The sequence below is a fragment of the Callorhinus ursinus genome, unplaced genomic scaffold (genome assembly GCF_003265705.2).
Source record: "Callorhinus ursinus isolate GAN/ISIS: 27379988/994484 unplaced genomic scaffold, GSC_fseal_2.0 scaffold25, whole genome shotgun sequence".
In the NCBI taxonomy this organism is placed as follows: domain Eukaryota; kingdom Metazoa; phylum Chordata; class Mammalia; order Carnivora; family Otariidae; genus Callorhinus; species Callorhinus ursinus.
Window position 1 is genome coordinate 37752137 of NW_027397087.1, and position 20531 is coordinate 37772667.

The 20531-nt window shown below is 57.0% G+C and overlaps 1 protein-coding gene across 1 annotated transcript; it reads right to left on the bottom strand.

The window, feature by feature from the left end:
* Positions 1 to 846: 846 nt before the first annotated feature.
* On the bottom strand, positions 847 to 20422 carry INSYN1 (inhibitory synaptic factor 1). The gene is made up of 3 exons (XM_025883548.2): positions 19494 to 20422; positions 18346 to 19072; positions 847 to 9166 (listed from the first exon to the last, which is right to left on the bottom strand). Exons 2-3 carry the CDS (start codon positions 18499 to 18501, stop codon positions 8444 to 8446), a joined length of 879 nt encoding a protein of 292 aa, XP_025739333.1. The 5' UTR covers positions 18502 to 19072; positions 19494 to 20422; the 3' UTR covers positions 847 to 8443.
* Between the last annotated feature and the right edge of the window lie 109 nt (positions 20423 to 20531).

The following is a 20531-nucleotide window of genomic DNA, read 5'->3' on the forward strand; positions in this document are numbered from 1 at the left end:
CACACACTGAGTCCTGACCCTGGTCACACACTGAACCCCGACCCTGGTCACACACTGGACCCTGACCCTGGTCACACACAGAGCCCCGAACTTGGTCACACACAGAGCCCCGTCCCTGGTCACACACGGAGCCCTACCTCTAGACTAGACTGAGTCCTATCCCTGGCCTCTTCCTGAGCCCTAACTCTGAATGTAGACTGAGCTTGTCCAGCAGCTGAGTCTTTATCTCATCCAATTATCCCAGGAATGCCCCCGATCACTGGGGCGCTCTGATGAAAAAACAGTTCACTCAATACAGCCGTTCTCTACTGCTGTGTCTGTGGCCCGGAGCTCACATCTTTAAAAAGCAGAGAAGTGTCATCTTCCTGGTGAAGGATGACTGGACAACGCTTGCTTTGCGCCTGATGAATTGAGGAGAAATAGGGGCAGGAAGAGGCGGGGGAAGAAAGGAAAGTGAGTTTCTAGAACATTAAGCTGCTTTTTCCACAACGAAGGGAGCTCTCATTACAAACCTGGAGCTCCCTGATAACCAGAGGCGGGCGGGGGGAGCACAGAGTGACAACCCGGAGCTCGGTGTGCTCTGTGGGGCCTCTCAGAGAGGGCTCAGACCCTCGGTCCTCCCACAGCCACAGCCAGATGGGCTCTTAGTGAAAAGAGGTCTGAAGAGACCAGGTAAGCAGGGCCAGCCCAGCCCGGCCTTCACTGGTACCCACAGGCGGGGCACAGGCAACCCTGTGGCTGGAGGAGACGCCTTCTGGAACTAGTGGATTGGTGGAATGAGTACAAGTCCTGTTTGATTTGAAGATTCCTTTATTAAGAAGTAGGAAATCATCTTTCAGCCCTGTCATGATGCTCTGGATTAGAAAACAAACAAATCAAAACAAAACTGGGTGAGTGCCTTGGCACTTCCAGCAGAGGTCGGCCACCTCAAAGAGCAGGAGCGTCAGGCAGAGCGTCTTTTCTGTCCCTTTGTTTCCCACCCCCCCAGACTGGCATGATGGCCCCTCCTCTTGGAAAGATTTTAACTGTCATGGCCCCACTCTGGATCTGGAAAGAGGTTTGAACCATGCGGGCAAAGGAGGGTTATTGAGGGCCCAAGCAGGGAGAGACTTATTCATTCAGTGCGTATTCACGGAGAACCTGTGTCAACTCCTGGGAGCTCGGGAGTTATTCCTGCCCTCAAGGGGCTTGCAATCCGCGGCAGCAGACAGCTGTGTGGGCAAAATAAACCCCAGTGCAGTAGTGAGGATGGATCGAAGGTATGTTCTGGAAGGGGCCTGATAAAAGATGAACTGAGGGGCAGGTGGGAGCAGCAGAGGAATCAGACCTGCATACCCGAAGCAGTCACTGTAGATGACCGAGGGCCTTCAGGGGAGGTCGTGGGGAGGTGGCGGAGCGTGTGCTTCGGCTGTTTCCATGTGGGTTACCAGCCCACTATTGTCAGAGCTTTTTTTTTTTTTTAAGACAATCTTTTTAGAGCAAAATTGGGATTTTTTTTCCCCCCAAGAAACCTAAAATCTGTATTTTTATGTAAAATCCTCTTCAAAACAAGACAGAACTATGTGGGGGGAGCAAGAGAGCTGCCCAGGGCCCCAACCGGCAACCTCTGCAGGAGAGGAAGAGAAACGCCCAGGGAAACTCGAGAGTGGGTAGGGTCAGCAGGGCCTGAGGGGGTGTGTCTGGGCTAGAGAAGTTCTCAGAGCGCCCCCTCCAGGGCAGGAGGTCCTCCTGCAGCTTCCCCGATGTGTGCCCAGCCTCCGGCAAGAGCACAAGGAACTCTTCTATGAGGAAGCCAGAAGGAAGGGCCTGAATGGGGCTTCCTTTGAGGAAGGCAGGAACCCGAGGGAGACCCATATACCCTGAAAGATCCCTCCTCTTGTATACGCCACATCTGGGGTGAAGCCAATCCTGAGAATGAGGTGCAGCACCTCATTCTCAGGCACCAGGGACACTGCAGTGTGCTGCCCATGGGAGGAGTGTTAGGCTGAGCACCCCTGGGCCTTGTCCTAGAGCTGTCTCCTCACCAGGCTGAGCCCTTGCTTCATGCTCCGGGCTCCTCTCCCAGAGACCTTCTGTTGCCCCCCACCCCCTGCCTCTGGGATCACAGGCTGCCCCCAACTATCTTTACCCCACACTGGCCAAACGCTGGGCTCATCACTCCTGGGACTCATCCTTTCTTGTTTGTTAGTTCTATGGATTTAACTCTTCACTCTCACCCTGGGTGAGATACAGCTCCTCCCGACATTGTCCCTAGAGGGAGTGGTCAGTCGTGGGGGCAAAGGGGAGAGATGGTGCCAGAATTCTGTTCTGCCCCCTGCTCTCCTGGGTCACCAGTGAACTTCTTCCCTTCCCCAACTCTCCAAAGTGGACTTAGCGTCACAACCTCCTTTGGGACCCTTCCCATAATCAGTATACTGCTTGGCTCTATCCCTACAGAGGTCTCCTAGGAAGGCCCTACCACTGACCATAGAGAATCCCCACAAAAGTCAGGGTCCCCAGACCTTTTCCCACTGTTCCTCTACACACTGTGGCCTGTAGCGACCCCTGCCCTGTGTTGCCTTCTTGAGGGTGGAGGATGGGTGGGGTAGAGCAAACGGCGGGTGAGCTGGTGCCTGGAGACTGGGGTTCTGTGGCACTTGTAACGTGGTAGGTGGCGGGGAGGACGTCCTGCGGGGTCTCCAGCACCGTGTGGTTGCCTGCAGCGGGAAGCTCCTGCCCTCTGCGTGTTCCAGCAGGGATAGGAGAGGGGGCAGCTTGCCCAGGGAACTGAGAGCCTCAGGCAGGTGTGTGAGCTTGAGTGTTCCTGGCAGGGAGTCAGATCTGATCAGGCATGGTGCCTGGGCCTGGAGAGCATTGGCCTGAGGTCACCCACCTTGGTCTCCTCGGCTGGCATGGCCGGGGCCAGGTCAAGTGGGAGAGGGGGATGTTGACAGTGGCTGTGCTCCTCCATGTAACTGGCTGTCAGGGCCGGCAGGGGGACAGAGTCAGGTCTCATCAGGGGCTCGGCTAGTTCACCTGGAAGGGGGCAATGTGGCCCTAGCATCCCAACCCCCGCCCTGAACGGGAAAGGAAGGTTAGGTGAGAATGCTTTGCAGGAGGGCTATTTAACCTGTTAAGATACAATGACTTTCGAGGGCTTTAGCATACCTATTTTACTGACCAATGTGCTAATCATGTGCTGTTTTTATCCATTCACTGAAGTTGGTCCCTGTCATGAGAGCCACTCCTGGCTAATGCTTTACTGAGCTCTCTTAAATCTATTCTCCCAGTCCTGGACTAGACAGGAAAGCTGGATTCCTTCCCCCGCAGTCAGGGGGATGCAGGGGCTCTGAGGAGGGCGATGAGACTCTTAAGTCCCTTGCTGCTGGTGCTCCCATCTTTCCCAAATGAGGCCAACGTGCACCCTCTGCTGTAGTGAGGTCTCTCTCTGCTGTCTGCTGAGCGGCTGCCCCAGCCATCTTTGTAAAGTTCCCCCGGCCCCAACTGCCCTTGGCCCCCTCTTCCAGCTGCCCAAGTTCTACCCCATTGCAAATGCATTCCACCTCAAGTCCCTCCTCCTCCCAGAAGCCTTTGCCACACACTGTAGCCCCTGACCGTAGTCCCCAGTTCAGCCTGGACCAGAAAGGGGTGGGCATGGATGGGGCTAAGGGCCTCGTCTTCCAGGCTCTGCTGGAGATAGGAGAAGGGGAAAGGTTACTTTGGACCTGGAGCTATTTTCTGCTGGTCATCCCCTCAGTGCCCCAGACCCATAGGGAACAGGGGCCGGGGTGGGGGGTTGGGGGGCTCTCAGAGTCCTGCTTGCTGCTCCCAGAAGCCTGAGGGGCTGAGCTGAAGGAGGTAGGGCCTGAGCTCTGGTGAGCGCTGATCAGTTGTACCAAGGGAAATCTGTGCTCTGGCAACTTGCAGGGGCTCCAGGTCCCCAGAAACATGTGGGAGTCTCGGTCCAGATCCTGTTTCTATACTTGGGAGCTGGTTATTTGCGACAGGATACTCTACCTCTCTGGGTCTCAGTTTTCCCATCTGTAAAATGGTAAAGGTGTCAGTTATTTGGAGGGGTGTTGTAGAGTAGGTGAGATAATTGACACATAGTGTCTAACACACCAAAGAGGAGGTATTCCATAAACAGTTGCTCTTACATAGTGTAAATAATACTAGCAATGTCAAGTTCCCGGCCCCCTCAATTTCTGACTGTGCAACTTTGAACAAATTCCTTGTGTGTTCATTTGCATCCTCATCTATAAAGTGAAGATTGTGTTTCACCCATGTACTCAATAAATAATTATGGAGTAACTTATGATGTGCTGGGCATTACTAAACCTGTCATTTCCTGTTAGTTCAAAGATGCAGCCCAGTGCCTGGCATATACTAGGTAATCAATAACTGTCAATAACTGTCAGTTTTCTTACGTAAGTCACAGCTGGACAGTGGGAGATAGAGGGGTTGGCACAGAGGAAGGGGGAGGGTGGAAGGCTGGGCCTGCCTCACATTCTCAGCTTCCTTCCCACCCTTTCCCCCTTCCATCAGTATAGCCTCACTTTGGGGCGCCTGGGTGGCTCAGTCGGTTCAGCGTCTGCCTTCGGCTCAGGTCATGATCCCAGGGTCCTGGGATCGAGTCCCGCATCGGGCTCCCTGCTCACAGCGGGGAGCCTGCTTCTCCCTCTGCCTGCCGCTCTCTCCCTGTCTCTGACAAATAAATAAATAAAATCTAAAAAACGAAATAGCCTCACTTTGCCTCTAAGCGAGGGGGTGAATGGTGCTGGGGTCTCTGAATAATTTACTGTCCCTTCTGCCCCTTGGTCCCATCAGACCATGTGTGTAGACTAGATCATCTGTCCATTGCCTATAAAATGGAGATAATGGTGCCTCTTTATTCTCAGACATTGGGGACACTGCCACGGTGCCCACCTCATTAAGAGTGGTCTCCTCACCAAGGTTTTCTGCTGCCTTATGGTCCTGGCTCCTCTCCCAGGGACCACAGGCTGGACCCAGAGTCACCTCTGGCTCCTTAGCACTGAAGCCCCACACCCTTCCCTTTTGACACTGCCCAGCCCCCAGCCATACCAGACTGGATCCTCATGGGGGGTTCCGTGTATGCATGTGCGTAAGCAGCGTGAGACCTGACACACAGGAGGTCTACAATACAATTTGATTGGATGAATCCACAACGGATGCCCCCTCTGCAAATGCGGCTCATTCATTCAACCAACCAACATTTATCCAACTCAAAATCCATTTGGTGCCAAGCTCTACGTCAAGGGCCACGGCACTGACATCACCAATAGCCAAGCTCTCCAAAGACTGACTGTCACTCACAGGTTTCCTGCTCTCAGCACCTCCTCATCCCCACCAGGCCGCCTGACTCTCAGACCCCCAGCCCCCTCCCTCACGCCCAGAGACCAGAGTACTGGCACCACCATGGATTTGAGCTGCGGCAGAAGGTGGAGTGCCAAGTCACTGGGTTTGGGGTCAAATCCTCGTGCCATCAATCACCCTGTGCCTTAGGCAAGTTATTTAACTTTCCAGAGCTTCATTGCTCTCATCTGGAAAATAGGAGTGCATCAGATTGCTTATCTCATATTTGCTGTGAGGAATAAATGAGATAAGGCGTATGCTTAGAACACTGGACAGCACATAGTACATGCTCAGTGAACATGAGCTATTCGTGATGGTTATGACTCCTCTCTGTCACGCATGGCTCAGCAGCTCCAACGGCCACAGTTCTTTCCCTGGGTTCTGCGTTTCAAGTCATAAGCAAGCCACGGGGATCCCACACTACTTCTAATTACAAGAGGAGTCAATTACTTCTTTGGCCTTCCAGAACCTCTACCTGTTTTCCTCTCCCAGGCCCCCCTTGCACCTTTGGCCCATTTGAGGCAAGTAGTCAGGTGGTAGGGCAGGGAACAGCTGACAGATGTCGGCCATGCCCACATGGAATCCCAGAGCCAGAGTGGGTGGCTGGGTACATGGTGGGGGGTGGGGAGAGGTTCCGGGAGAGGACAGTGCCTTGTCCAGGGCTCTCTCAGAGATTTCTGGCTCTGGGCGTCCGTTTCCTCCTCGGTGAAATGGGGACCATTCTGTAGGTTTATTTTCCTTGACTGTTGTAAAGCCCAGAGGCTGGAAGTCTAGAAACAGTCTTGCCCTCAGAGAGGAAAAACAAGTTTGGGAGGTAGAAATGGATGTCTTCCCTCAGAGCTAGGTGTGCCCAGACCTGGGTGGGGACTGCCTGGCCTACCCCTTCCCCGTGGTCAGACAGGGCAGGCCCCAGCTGGCCCCTTCCTCAGGGGACCCCCTGGCATGCCTCCTCTGAGCCACGTCCTGTCACTGAACTGCCTGAGAGTGGCCTGGGGCTGACAGAGGGGCTCAGACCCCTGGCTCTCAGGCCAGGCCCTGAGCACGCCCCCCCCCCCCAACCCATGGATTTCCACCCCGGAGGCTGCAGTGTGGCTAGCTCTTCAGGGCTCTGACCTCTGAACTCAGCCCAGGCCTGAGGGGAGACCCCCACACTGCAGTCGGCACATCCTAGGCCCAGCCCATAGCATGCTGATAGCATCACTGGTCTCTGCTCCAGACTGGCCAGCACCATCTCTCTGTCTCCCCACTGCTGGGGCTCAGGCAGGGGTGGTGGCGCTGCCAGGAGCAGAGACCCCTCCCAACGGGTCCTGGGCAGCTGTAACTCTGCCTTAACTGAAATGTGCAGCAGGAAGACCCCCGAGGAGTGACGTCCACCACCTCCCTGCTCTGAGCGAGGGGCGGCAGATTGAGCCGCAGCGATCTCCGGGCCACAAGCTGCCATCGGGGGACAAAGCAAAGCAGTGACCCAGGGATGGCTCCCAGTCGATGGGAGTGGCTTCTTCCCCACCCTCACTCCATGCTTCTCACCCTGGAAAACACTGGAATCCAGGTTGGGGTCACACTGACCACAGTGCCTGTCCAGTGCCTTGGCGCTTACCAAGCGCCTTTCCATTTCCTATCTTGTCAAAGCCCCACAGCAGCTGGTGAGGTAGGTGAAGACTATCAGCCTCATTTTATAGACGAGGTAGATGGGCTCAGAGAGGCAAATGGACTTGCTCAAGGTCACACAGCTGCTAGATAGCAAAGCCAGGTACAGCCTGGAAACCACACACTCATGGGAGGCAGGGTGGCACAGGCTCTGTGACTTTGGGCCAGTCATGTGACATCTCTGAACCTCAGTCTTTTCATCTGAAAAATGGGGATGGTAAGAGTTCCTATCTTATCAGGTTATTGTGAAGATCAAATGAGATAATGCTCTAAAACATATTCGGTACAACAATGGCATAGAGGCCTGCCCAATCACCGTGAGCAATGATTATGATTATTATCTCAAGGATATCCAGATGCTGTTCCTGTGGAGGCCACACCCCAGATGAAGCCTTGTTACCTGTAGGGTCCCATCTTGTCTCTGTTGGTGGTATTCGAGACCTGCTAAAGTGGGCTCACGGTCCTTGTGTGAAGAAGCAGGGGCAGCGTAAGGCCGTAGGATTCCTCTCTGGGTCTGCCTGCCAGGGGAAGGAGTTCGGGAGCCTGCCTTTAGCCCTGGTTCACAGCCCCCCAGTGGCTTCTGCCTGCTTTCTCACATGGGCCTCAGGTCTGCACCGGGCCAAGTCAGGCATTGGCTGAGGCTCTGCCCTGAGTCTTCCATCCTTAGGGGACAAAGCTGAAGATGGGGGGTGGGAGGATTGGGGGTGATCGAGTCTCTCCAAACAAGCCCCTGCCCAACCTAGCCTGCCTGGTCCTCCAGGGTCTGGGGAAGCCCATCTCTCCAGCATGGACGTCTGCCCCATGGGAGCAGCTTGCTCCTTCTCTGTGTCCTGGGTAACCCTGAGATGGAAGCGGGGGTGGGGTGGGGTTGTGTATCTCCAGGTAAGTTTGCCTTTGGGAAGGAGAGGCAAAAGTCTGCCTTGGAGTAGGAAGCATGGGGGGGTGGATGTAAATGATCCTGGGCCCAGCTGGGGTGACACCACCCCTAGGCCCTCAGTCCTGCAGTCAGACCAATGGTTAGCCTTGGCCTTGGGCACCACTCCTGGGGAGCCTGCCACCTGCTGATAAACCCCCTTCAGGACAGGGCCCAGGCCAGCAGCCAGACTCCACCACTAGGCTCAGGGCCCTGCAAGAGGAATCCCAGGTTAGGCCTCTCCCACCGAATTTACATACTTTTGGGCACCCCTTTCAGGAGCCCTGCAATGACAAGGGAGGGAGGGCGGTTCTGGCCATACATCCTGGGACCTAGATGGTAAGGAGGCATCTCTCTGTCTAAGATGAGCTCCGTGAAAGCTCTGGGGCCTTTGGGGCTAGATCCTTTGCATTTTAAAATTTTATTATGACTGCGTTTGTTTAAATATATATATATATATATGTATATATATATATATATATTTATTTATAGCTCTATATGCCCACCGCCCCCCAGACCCCTCCCTGGCCCCTAGTTTTTCCCCTTGGCTTTCTGTTTGGCAGCCGTGTAGGGCAGCAACGTCTGAGTGCTCTTGTCTGACACCGTTTGGGTGCTACTGTTCCTTGTGACCCTTCGGGTCTGCTCAGGGGCCAAGGTGGGGCCTGAGCGGCGGCTGGTCAACGGAGAGCGCCTTGGCTTGTGGGGAGCAGGGGAGGGCTTGAGGGGGTCCACATGGGCCTCTGGACGGGGCGGCTCCGGGCACAGGCCCACCTCCTCCTCGGCCACCTCCCCCTCGCCGTCCCCTTCCTCATCGTCACAGCACAGAGCGTGGTAGAGCACTTTGTCGCTGAACCGCACCCTCTCGCGCGTGCCTGGGGTCCGCTGGGGCAGCTGGCCCTTCACAGGGCCAGCACCGAAGGCCTCCTCACTGGAGGAGTCCGGGGTCTCCACTCGTGGCCCATTGGGGATGGGCGTGCCGCCATTCATGAGCCGGTAGTCAGGGCCAGCCCCTGGTCGGGTCAACTCGGGGCCGTCCACGGAGTCCGAGGGGGTGGACGCGTCCAGGAAGGAGCAGAACTCCCAGCTGTCCGAAAGGATGTCGGCTGTCATGAAGTCCAGGTGCCCCAGGTCGAAGGGGCCGCCCACGCCTGCCTTGTCACTGCTGGAGGTGCTGCTCACAGTGGCCGTGGTCCAGTCGTCTGGCTCCAGTTCAAAGTCGAAGTCTGAGGTTAGCTTATCGATCTGGCTCACCACCTGGCCAGGGAAGGAGAGAGGGGTGAGGGGGTCTAGCGTCACGTGGGGGTGAGCATGCCCCCGTCCCACCCTGTTAGATGCCTGGCTCATGACCCCAGAGGATGGTCACAGGTTTGCCTGCCTGGTGAGGGCCCGTGTTGGACCAGGGTGAGCAGGTTTGGGCCAGTTCCCCATTTCCTACTCCTCAGCCCCTCCTTCTAGCCCTGCACCCCATCCACCCCCACACCCCTCTCCCCCAAAGCCGGCTGCTGCTCTGGGCACAGCCCTGGTGCTCAGAGCTCCATTCTCCTTGGATCGAGAGGCAGCCGTTTGCAGAGGGCTGGCACTCCAGCAAGGCCACTCAGTGGAGAGATGAGCAGGCCACGAACCTTTGGAGAGGAAATGATACGGGGTGACCATGAGGAAGACTCTGCCCAGGTTTTCCAAAGCATCCTGGACCAGCCTGTGCCGCTGGTCAGTGGCTGTCCCTGTGGGTCTCCACCACCGCACCCCCACAAACCCTGGAACCCCCTCCCTCCTTCCCTTCCCCTTGATGAGTGGAGATTAACCCTGGCTCCTTGGGGAAGGAATAAGACAAGCATCATTTGGTAAGCAATAGGAAACCGCCCCCCCCCCATCCCGGGCCCAGAGCCTCTCGTTACATGCACTCAGGGGGCACCTCAGCTGCCGAGGTCAGTGCACCCCGCCCACCCCACATGAAGGGACACACTGTCTCCATACAGGTGGCCTGCCTCAGGACACCCCCTCGCCTTGGCCCCACAGCACAGAAATCGGGAATGAAGACCGTGAGGGGAAAAGGGAGACCCCATCAGAGATGTTGGGAGAGGACCGAGTAAGAGAAGGAGAAATGATTCTGACCAAAACCAAAAACAGCCAAACAACAACAATAGCCAAGCAGAGGGACCAAGAGACCTAAAGACAGGACATGCGCAGTGAGTCACCAAGCCCAGGATCCAGCTCCAGGCTCCTCTCCGGTGCCTTTTCCCGGAGTCAGAGCAGTCAGTGAATGAATTAGCTAAGGAAGTTCCTAGTCTAACGAACTTTTATGAGGATGACTGCTGTCCAGGGATGTGCTAGGTGTTCGGTGAGGGGTGGGGTGGGGAGCGCCCCAAAGTGCAAGACGAAAGCAAGGCCAAAAACCGTGGGCCAGGAGGAAGTTTCCTTGGTCAGGAGTTGGGGGGGGGGGCTGCCAGTGACCTGGTGATTTTTCCTCTGAGGCTCAGTTTCTCAATCTGCAAATGGGGACCTTGGGCGAATGGTTTATTACCAAGATTCCTTCCATCTCTGAGATTCTAGGACTCTGTGTTTATAGGGATGACTTGAGAAGCTGTTTTGGGGTGTCCATGCCTAGGGATGCCCACTCCCCATGGCCCCAGGCCCCAGGGGTGGTGGGGACACTTGGCTGAAGCCTGCAGAACTGGGAGAGTCAGGACACTTGGGTTCCAGATTCAGCTTCGACATTGTTCTGTGTGTCTTTGGGTAAGTCACATAACGTCTCTGGACCTCAACTATTTGAGCATGATGACCCCAGCTCTGTCATCCTCATCAGCGCTTCATGAAGAGCAAGGAGGAGGGCAGTGAAAAGTCTCCATGGGGCACTGGTGAGAAAAGTGACATCAACTCCCATCTCTGAGCACCCACCAAGTGTCAGGCTTTCCACCCATGAGATCATCATCTCCCGAGCTTCTAGAAGACACACCAGAGGTACCAGTAACTGGAGGGAGCTGAGGTTCCCACCCCCTCCCGCTGCTCCCCTGCAAGACTGCACACCACCATGAGGTGCTGCTGGGATTTCTGGGCTTGGGCAGACAATGGGGACAGGGCCCCACCCTCCAATCTGCCCTCCCTGTCTTATGTCCCCCACCCCCGAGTGACTCCCCCTCCCTCAGAGAAGCTCACATCCCCTAGAAACCCTTGGCTCAACCCAAGCCCCACTTGAGGGGTGGGAGCTCCAGCCCAGAGCAGAGGGCTCTCACTCGGGAGTGTGCACCAGCCCACTCCCCAGAGTTTCTGATTCAGTAGGTCTTGGTGGGGGGGGGGGAGGGGGCTTGAGAAGGCATATATAAAACGTGTTTCCAGGTGCTGATCCAGGAGCATACTTTGAGAACCACTGGCCTGGGGCCTGGGATTTAAGCGGGTGAAGACCTAGAACCTCAGGGCATTGTCAGCCTGAGGGGAGGCCCTGCATCTCTGGGGCAGTCACACCCTCAAATGAGACTCCCCCTGATCAAGCTGAGCCTGAGTCTGCTGCTACAGAAGCGTGGGGACACAGCTAACAGGAATCTGGTTGAGTGGTGGGCTATGACAACACAGGGTTGGCTGAGGCTAGGCTGGGCCCAGAAGCGGAGCTCCTAATGCCCTGTGAGGAAGACCTGGGGTGCACAAGGCAGGATCCCTAAAGCTGTCAGGCCTGGACACACTCCTTCCCACCCAAGAAGTTCCTGCTGGCCACCAGCTCAGGCAGGCAGCCTTCCCATAAAGGCCCTGCCCCTTCTCCATTAGAGCGCCCTCCTCCGGTTTCATCCTGAGGCTGTGGAGGGACAGGACAGAGGGAAGCTAGGGGTCACACCCCAAGTAGGCCACGTCTCGGCTAAGGAACTCGAGGCAGGTGATTTCCCCTCTCCAAGTCTCGGTGTTCTAAAATGGGATGCCCCTCCTCTACTCACCAAGGTGATGGGGACTCACTAGATATGGGTGTGCTTTAAACTGCAGCATCGGCATTGCCAAGCACTCCACAACCTGGGCTCTGGAGTCAGACTTAGGGTCCAACCCTGGCCTCACCACTGACGGGCTGTGTGACCTTAGCCAAGGTAACCAGTGTCTCTGTGTCTAAGTGTCTTCGTGAAGGGGAATTCTAGTCGCACCTACTTGATAGGGCTGTTGTGAGGATTTAATGACATGACACACGGGAAGCAGGTAGAACAACGCAGACTAGATCAAAACCCACTGTGCGCCCGTGGGGGCTAAAATGTGACCAGGCCCCTGGCACCAGGCCCAAGAGCTGATGGGAGTTTCCAGTGCCTGTGGCGGAATAATGGGACATATTGGGCATTTCAAGTCCCAGCACATGGGTGGCACCCGTGCTCCCTAAAGTAGGTTTGTCTCCGGACAGAACAGAAGGAAGCAGAAGAGGTTCTTTTTTTTTTTTTTTTTTTTGAAGCAGAAGAGGTTCTAAAAGCCAGGCAGTAATGAAGCTCAAAGGCGAATCTGGCCCCGACCATGGGGAACAGGCACACCCACCTGATGAATGGCATAAGTGAGGATCCGAAAGGGGAGCGATGTGCCAAGCATACCCAGACTGTATGCAGGGTCCCTGTACCTCATCTCATGGAGCCTGTGCGGATGGCAGAGGGCGGGCAGGCCCCCACCTTACCTGCCTGTCTGCTTCGGATGCCTCGAAATCTGTGATTTCTCCCTGAGATTTAATAATCATTTTGCCTGCGTGTAATTTGGGATTGTCTCGGAGTGCAGGGAAATAATTATATATACAGAAGGAAGGAGAGGGGGAGAAGAGAGAATGGAGAGAGAAATGACAACATAAAAATCATAGAATCATAGAGCCTCAAAGCCAGAGGCATGGAGACGCTGCTGACTTCACCGTTCTCACTGTGCTTGCTGATGGGGAAACTAAGGTAAGGCCCAGACACTGGAAGCAGTGGAGCTGAGAGCACAAGTCAAGAGTCCTGGCACCTTAAGAACAAGACTCGCCTGATCTAGAGGTGAAGGGCAGGGCTGAGGGCTGTGACACCTGCTGGGGGTCCCAGGCCCCATCCCGAGGGCGTCCCCAACCGCTGTCCTGCTCACAGCCTCAGCTCCCTCACCTGAACCACTGTCCCCACCTGGTGGCAGCTTCCTGTCCTGTTCCTGCTACATTCAAGGCACTTGGTAATCAGCCAACAGGACCACGTCACCCCTCTGCTTCCAGCACTTCCCTGAGCCTCGCAAACACAAACCCTTACCAACTCTGGCCACAGGGCCTTTGCTCTCCAGCAGGCAGCCACCACCCTGCCAGGCCTGCCTCCTCACCAGCTCTACACACTCCACCGAGCCTGCTTCAGCCTCTGGGCCTCACCTGGAATGCTCCTTCCTTTGCTCCTCATCCATCTCACTTCCAGAAGGAAATCTCTGATGCTCCACTGAGGATAGGTTCCCTATGATAGGCTCTCAAGGCGCTCTGCACCTTTCCTACAAATATTTTCCAGTATTTATCACGGCTACACTTTTATGTGCATATATGTTACAAGAATGATGTCTCCCCACTAGACTATAGTAAGCCCCATGAGGGGTGGGACTGGGAACGCCTTGCCCACCATGGCAGCCCCAGTCTGGCACAGAGGTTGACACACTCTTTGTGGATACAGCCATTGGATGAGTGGGTGAGTTGAGACAGAGGGCCTTATAAAAACTGCTGGGGGCTGCTTTTCTGAGGAATTCCATGGTCCTATCTTGCCTGCCCCAGCCCCCCCTCCAGCCCTGGTTGAGCCCCCACTCCAAAGAAAGCACATCTGTGTTCCCTAAGGCCCCAGAGCCAGGATTGAGGACCCAGGAGTCCCAGCACTGGCATCTCCCTCACCTCCGGCCCCCTCACCTCACGCGACAAGCGGCTACGTCCTCCCCTCCCTCCCAGCTCCCCAGGCAGCTGGTTACATAACTGGGGATCTGCATTATTTATGACCACTGATTATTTTTTAATTCTGTGATTATGTTATTTATTGTCTTCCTGGGGGGCTGTGGAGCTGGGGAGAGGGGAGAGAGTTGACTGTGATTCATGACTCTCATCCTGCAATTTGGCCTAAATGGCCAGGGAGCTTCGTGAATCTGTCCAAAGGAGGGGAACGCGAAGGGAAAAGGGACAAAAGGAAGGTGAGAAAAAAGAAGAAGAAGAAGAAAAACTCTGCACAATTCTTGCTGAGCGGCAGGTGATGGAGCTGACCCACTTCGGCACAGCTCCGTGGTCCCCAGCCTCTCCTGCCCCAGCCGCTTCCTGGCTGGGCCTCGTTCATCTCGTGCCCACCCGGCCCCTGTCTCTCCGTGCCGCCCCACACGCAGCCCCTTGCCCAGGGGACTGCACGGCAGTTAGCGGGCCTGTTCCCCGTGAAAATCGGGCTGGGGGCGGGCCCTCCGCGGCCACCCTAGCTGGGCAGCTGTGCCAAGTTAGATCTCCCCCCATGGTGAACCCGAGATCATTTATGAGCCCCCACGCTGAGTGACACCTTGGGGAGGAGAAGGCCACGTAACTGCTTAAGATAAGCTCAACAGCTGGAGGGCAAGGATGGGGGCCCTTGCCTCTGACCTTGGGGCCCCCAGCTGCTGGGGAACTGGGAGAGCAGTGGGGAGGCAGATCCCAAGCCAGAACCACAAGCAGAAGGTTCCTGGAGAGCATGTGGGGTTCTCACTGAGGGTATATCTGAATTTCATACCATGGCCTGCAAGGCTCTGTGTATAATCTGACTCCCTGCTCTCTCTTTGACCTTCCTTCCTGCTTTTCTCCTCCTGGTTCACTCCACTCCAGCTGCCCTGGCTTCCTTCTTGCTGATCCCGAACTTGCCAAGTACACTTCCACACTTCCTCCTTAGGACCTTTGTACTGGCTGCTCCCACTGCCTGGCAGGCTCTTCTCCTAGATATCTATTTGTCTTGTACCGTCTTTCCCTTTGGGTCTCTGTTCAAAAGGCATCTCATTGGAGACCCTGTCCCCCCATCAGTGTCACTCTCTGCCCCTTTCCATGCAGGAAGAGGGTGGCACTGTCTACTGCAGGAGATGTTGAAGGGTATCAGCCAGGAGGCCAGGGGCCTGGCTCAGACCACTCCGATCATGGCTAAGAAGCTCATAGGACTCCAAAAGAGCAAGGCCACACCTGGAGTAAGGCGCAGGCCAGTGCCAGGATGTTTCATTAATAATGTCTAAAAGATGGGGAGCTAGTTTTTGGGTTCATCTCTGTGCTAAGGACTTTATATATGGTATCACATTTAATTCTTAAAACAAGCCTGGGGCTGGTCTCAGAGGCATAAAATTCAGTGTCCTCATTTGCCAGAAGATAGAAGCCCAGAAAGGTGAAGTAATTTCACCAAGTTCACACAGCTAGGAAGGGGGCAGACCTCGGATTTGAACCAGAGACCTCTGGCCACAAGAGCCCGTGCTCTTAGCCTCCGGGCTGCGCTGCATCTCTGAGTTAAGATGCACAGAATTTTGTGGAGCTTCGAGAGCCTGCTGGGATTGGCCTAGCATCCTGGGGTCTTGGGGGACCTAGAAGAGTGAGGGCTAATTAATGATTGACTGTCACATCCCTCTGCAGTAGTTTCAGCTTTCAAAGCACTTTTGCATTCCTCACCTCTCCTAGTCCATTAAGGTACTTTCCCCACCCGTAGGACAGAACTTGCTTCCTATCACATGGGGAGCCCCGTGAGGGCTACAGCAGGGGTCTGGGAGGGCGGGGGAGGTATGGGAGAGAGAACTCCAAAACCTTTAGGGCTGTGAGTGCTAGCCCCCCTTACCACATGCCAAGCCCCAGATAAATCTTTGTAAGAGCACTCTGAGATGAGAATGATCAGCATCCCCATTTCAGAGATGAGTAGCCGGAGGCTCAGGGGCTTGGGGAGGAAGCGCTTTAGTGTCTCTCATCTTTCTATGAATTTCAGGCTGTGTGCTCAAGAGGATAAGGAGAGTCTGCCATGATCCGTGGTATCTGGGACTAGGGAAGTTAAGCAGCAGCAGCAGGAGGAGGGTGGCCTTGCTTCTTCAGTCAAGCAGCCTGTGCTCTACCCCGGCAGTCTTGCATGTGAATCTTGTCTTCCCATCTAAGCGTTTTGCTCTCCTGGGATGAGCACCCAGCTCAGTGAGCCCTGAGCTGGCGGTGTCTGGGGAAGGGGGTATAATTGAGCAAACAAGTACCTGCCTCCACCCTCTCGACCTTGGGTCTACCCATGCCCCCGATGGAAAAATGCCACACAAAGGGACTGAGAAGAGCCAGGTAGATCCAGCTTTAGAAGCCCCCCTGGAGGATCAAGAGCCAAGATCACAACCCCTTACCCCAAACCGAGGCCTGGCCCTCCCACTGGGTAACCCCATTCCTGACAAATCCCATCCCACAGGAAGTCAGCTATGGTGTCTCCTCTTCTGCCTTCCCCAACATCACTTCTGCCCATCACCCCATGTCCAGACCCTGCCTGGGGGGGTGGGGGAGTTCTGAGGCCTGCCCCCCCTCCCAGCTGGGTGCCATTGGCAGCGGGCAGGCAGTGGCATACGGGGTAGATGCTGGTTGCCGTAGCAACCTGCCAAAGTCTTGGGTGGAGGCACATGGCCTCCAGGGTGTATAGGGGGAGGGAGCACATCTCTCTCTGTCCTGTCTCAGGCCTTTGGGCTGCCCAGCCTGTGAACCTGAGGCTCTGCAGTTCAAGACAGGGGGGTGGGTGAGTGTATGTGCTGAGAAGGGAGAGAGAGAACATCTAAAAGATCTGCAAATAAACCCCAGTGCTTCTGATCTCCCTGCCTCATCCACAGAAGGGCACCCCCCTCAGAGCATCACAGCATGTGTGAAAGAGAGCATCTTTAGAAGGCCCCAGTCAAAATGCAAAAAAGATCACCTCCTAGCCCACCGGCTCCAGCCTCAGAGAGGCAACAGGAACCTGAGTTCTAATTAGTTCTGCCCCTGGTAGGCTGTGTGACCTAGGATAAGCCCCTAGCCCTCTCTGGGCCTCAGGTTCTTCAAACAGAAAATGGACAGGGCTGGTATGGATGACCTGTGAGATGTCTTTAAGTTCTGGAGGACTATGCCTGGGTGGACAGGGGAGGCGGATCTTGGAAGATGCTCAGTTGAGAGTAGGTTCTGCGCTGTATGATTTCCAGGCTTAGAGTCAGTCCTGGCTCTTTTCTGGGTGGGCTCTTTTCTGGCATAGGTCCCATGCCCCTGCCCAGGACTGAGACTCCAGATGGTTCCCATGGTCCTGATGGACCCACAGAGCACATAGAAAAAGATGGGGTAGGGAGGGAGGAAGAGGGGTTGTGGTCCTTTGGACCAGTGAGGGTGGGGGAGGAGGGGTTGCTCAGGGGCATGTGGCCTTTGACCACAAGGCTGATTCTGGACTGAGTAGCTGCCCCGCCCCAGCTCAGTTCATGTCCCAGTCTCTCCACAACCCCTGTGCTCTGGATACAGCTCCCTCCAAACATCTCCTGCTCTTTGGCTCTCAGGCCAGGCTGGGGTTGGCACCCACCATCGCCCCCATCCTCCCGCATGGCTAGCTGGGGAAAGCAGGAACCCATAACTCCCATTAAATCACTTGCTCTACCGTCTCTGCAGAGGCCCTGGTTACAGGGAGTTGAAATTTGCCTAAAGTCCACCTGGCTGGCATAATGGCACCCAGTGGGCAAATTCAGGCCAGTGGCTCAGAACTCTGGTCATGCATTTTGGGCTTGAACACAGCCCAGGGGGCAGGGCTGAGGACATGTGTACCTCACTACCCCAGCGATGTGGGAAGTAGTCATTAAACCGGCTCCACTTAGAGAGACAGAGAGGGACACACATCCCAGGATCTCTCAGTGACTTTTCAGCCTTGGCCGAACCATTCAGAACTGTGGACAGGGATGCATGCCTTTAGATGAGATTCCTGCCCCCGCCGCCCAATGTACGCAGGAACTCTGGTATCCACTAGCAGCCCCCTGGACGCATTCCCACCTCAGGGCAGGGAGGGCATAGCTGGCTTCAACCTTTCCAGAATCAAGGGTTCTGAGTAGCTGTGTGATTTCTGGAGAATGCTCTGAGCTGGGCCTCCTCAGTAGGGCTGTCAACACCCTCCCAGAGCCGCTTCTGAGCAGGTCAACGTCTGGGAGGCAGATGGCGGGGTCAGAAGCCAGCTTGGGCCCCAGAAGAGTGTCTCCCACTAAGAGGCTATGGTGGGATTTGGTCTATATTTGTCAACTTGGCAGCGCTGAGTGCTAACCACAGAACCGGGGGCCCACGACACGCTGCCCAAGCCGACTCTGCCACACTGGGGCCCCACTAGTCCTGGAGTATGCTGAGATTTCTAGCAAAGCAGATTTGGGGGAAAGGAGAACAAGGAAAAGGAAGTACCCAGCAAAGTGACATGTGTGCACACGACTTTGAGTACACACACACACTGAAACACATATGTGAGTGTGTTTTTGTGCCAGGCCCAGGAAAACTGGTCTGGCCCCTCACTCACCTCCCTTAGCTCCTTGGCCACCTCCTTGAGTTCCTGCAGGATGCCCTCGAGCTGCCCGATGACCATCTTCATGCGCTGTCGGATCCGCTCCCGCTGGCCACCACTGCTGGGGTCGTCACTGGGCTGCCCGAGGTCCGGGGCGCCCCGAATGTTCATCCTTTACCACGTCGCTGCAGGCCCGCCCATATTCCCCCCAGCCGGGCACACGCTGCGTCTGCCTCCACGGAGCCCCCCTCGGCCAGGCCGAGCTCCACATCTTAACGGCCCCCCAGCCCACCCTGGCCCTGGGTGGCCCTCACCCGGCCCCTGCCCCCTGCCACCCCGCCTCCTCTGCCTCTGGGTGGGGAATGGGACACCCAGAGGAAGACAGAGTCTGATGGAGGGGGTCAAGGTGAGGACACAGGAGGACAGGGGGAGGGGCCTTGGGTCTCAGGAGTGGCCTCCAGGACTTGAAGTGCCCGTGCCTATGCTGAGCTGATCTCTGGCTGAGCCTGGACACAGAGGCAGGGGGATGACTCTGCAGGGACTAAGGGTGAGAGATGCCCTTGGGATGGGGGAAGGCAGCAGTAATCCCTCACAACTCCTAGGCAGTTGCAAAGACAGAGGTCTTGGGGTGCAACTGACACTTGGAGAGGGATGGTGGCTGGGGTCTTCCAGATGTGGATGTGGAGGGGGCTCCAGATGTGGGTAGCTCTGAAAAGGGAGCTGGACGGAGAAGGGCAGCCCCCTGCAGAGAGAGCAAGCCTGGCGTCAGCCCTCCCAGGCTGCAGCACCAGCCGGCAATGCCGCTGCCTCCCTCCTCTCGCCAGCCTGCACCCTTCGTCGCTGGGGATTTTTTTTTTTTTCTTTGTGGGGAGGGGTGGTGGAGGCAGATTATCTACAGCATAGCCCTTACTCTAGAAGGAAATGAAGGAGCCCCTGCTTTAAAGGCAGAAGTCCTCTGCCTGCTACGGGGCACCCTGCCCAAGCTCCCCCAATCCCCCGTGTCTCCACCCCCCCAGCCAGGCCTGGTTCCGCTGGTTCCGGAGAGGGCCTCTCCAGTCATCTGTCCTCCCTCCAAGTGCCCCCAGGGTGCCCTCACTCCCAGAGGACCCTCCCTTCCCCAGCCCCGCCTTTCCACTGAACCCCCGCTCTGCTCCCCGACTCACCAACGGTGCGGGCACCGGCCTTCGTTCCCAGCGGCGTCGGGGGCCAAGCCCCAAGAGGAGGTTTGGGGGGCCCCCAAGGCTCCCTAGGGCGGGCTTCTCTCTCTGGACCCTTCGGCCCCTGGCCTCAAGGAGGTCCTCAGAGCAGCCACGGGAGACATCTGGACGGTGGGAGGGGGCGGGACCTCCGCGCTCCAAGGAAGGGGGCAGGAAAAATCTCCCCCAACCCCCGCCGGGCTCCGGGTCGGGAACGAGCGAGGGTCCGGCGGGCTCGGGGCTCCGAGGCCACAGGTGACCCGGGCGCAGGGCGACCGAGGCGACGCCGGGCCGGTCCCAGCGCGTGAGCCAAAGTCGGAAGGATCGGAGGGCGCCGGGATCCCCTCAGCCCACGCCTGGCATCCCCCGGGCTCGGCACAGTCCGGGATTCGCTCTGTCCAGTCCAGATCGGCCGGCTCCAGGCTCCGCCGGGGTCTGCCTGCCCTGCCCGGAGTGAGCGGGCACCAATGGGCGCCCGGGGCGCGTTCAGCCCGGACCCAGAAGGTCCGCTCTCTGGCACCCACGGCGTCCGGAGCGGCCGCGAGGGTCCGCTCAGCCCGGCGTCGTCGTCCGCCGGGGGTGAGAACGCGCCCACCGCTCAATCCGCGGTCGGGAAGGTCCTGGGGGGAGGGGCGGCGGCGGCGGCCGCGGGGACCGGGTCCCCACCGGGCCCGGCCGAGAGCGCGCGAGGCAGGGGGCCCGGCCGGGCTGGGTTCGGAGGCCCGGGCGCGGGCGGGAGCGGCGCCGGGCGGAGCAGAGGAGGCGAGGAGAGCGAGAGGAGGAGGCGAGGCGCAGGGAAGGCAGGGGAGGGGCGCGCGGCGGGCCCGAGCGGGCCCGGGCGCACGGGGCTCTCAGCCTCCGCTCCGCTCCCGCCGCCCCCCCCGCCCGCTCCCGCTCGGCTCGCCGCCTCGCCAGCCCCCGGGCGCGCCGGGTCGCTGCCCGTGGGACAGACCGGCGCGGGGTCGGGGCTGGGCCTCCCTCCGCTGCCTCGCCCTGCCCTGCCCC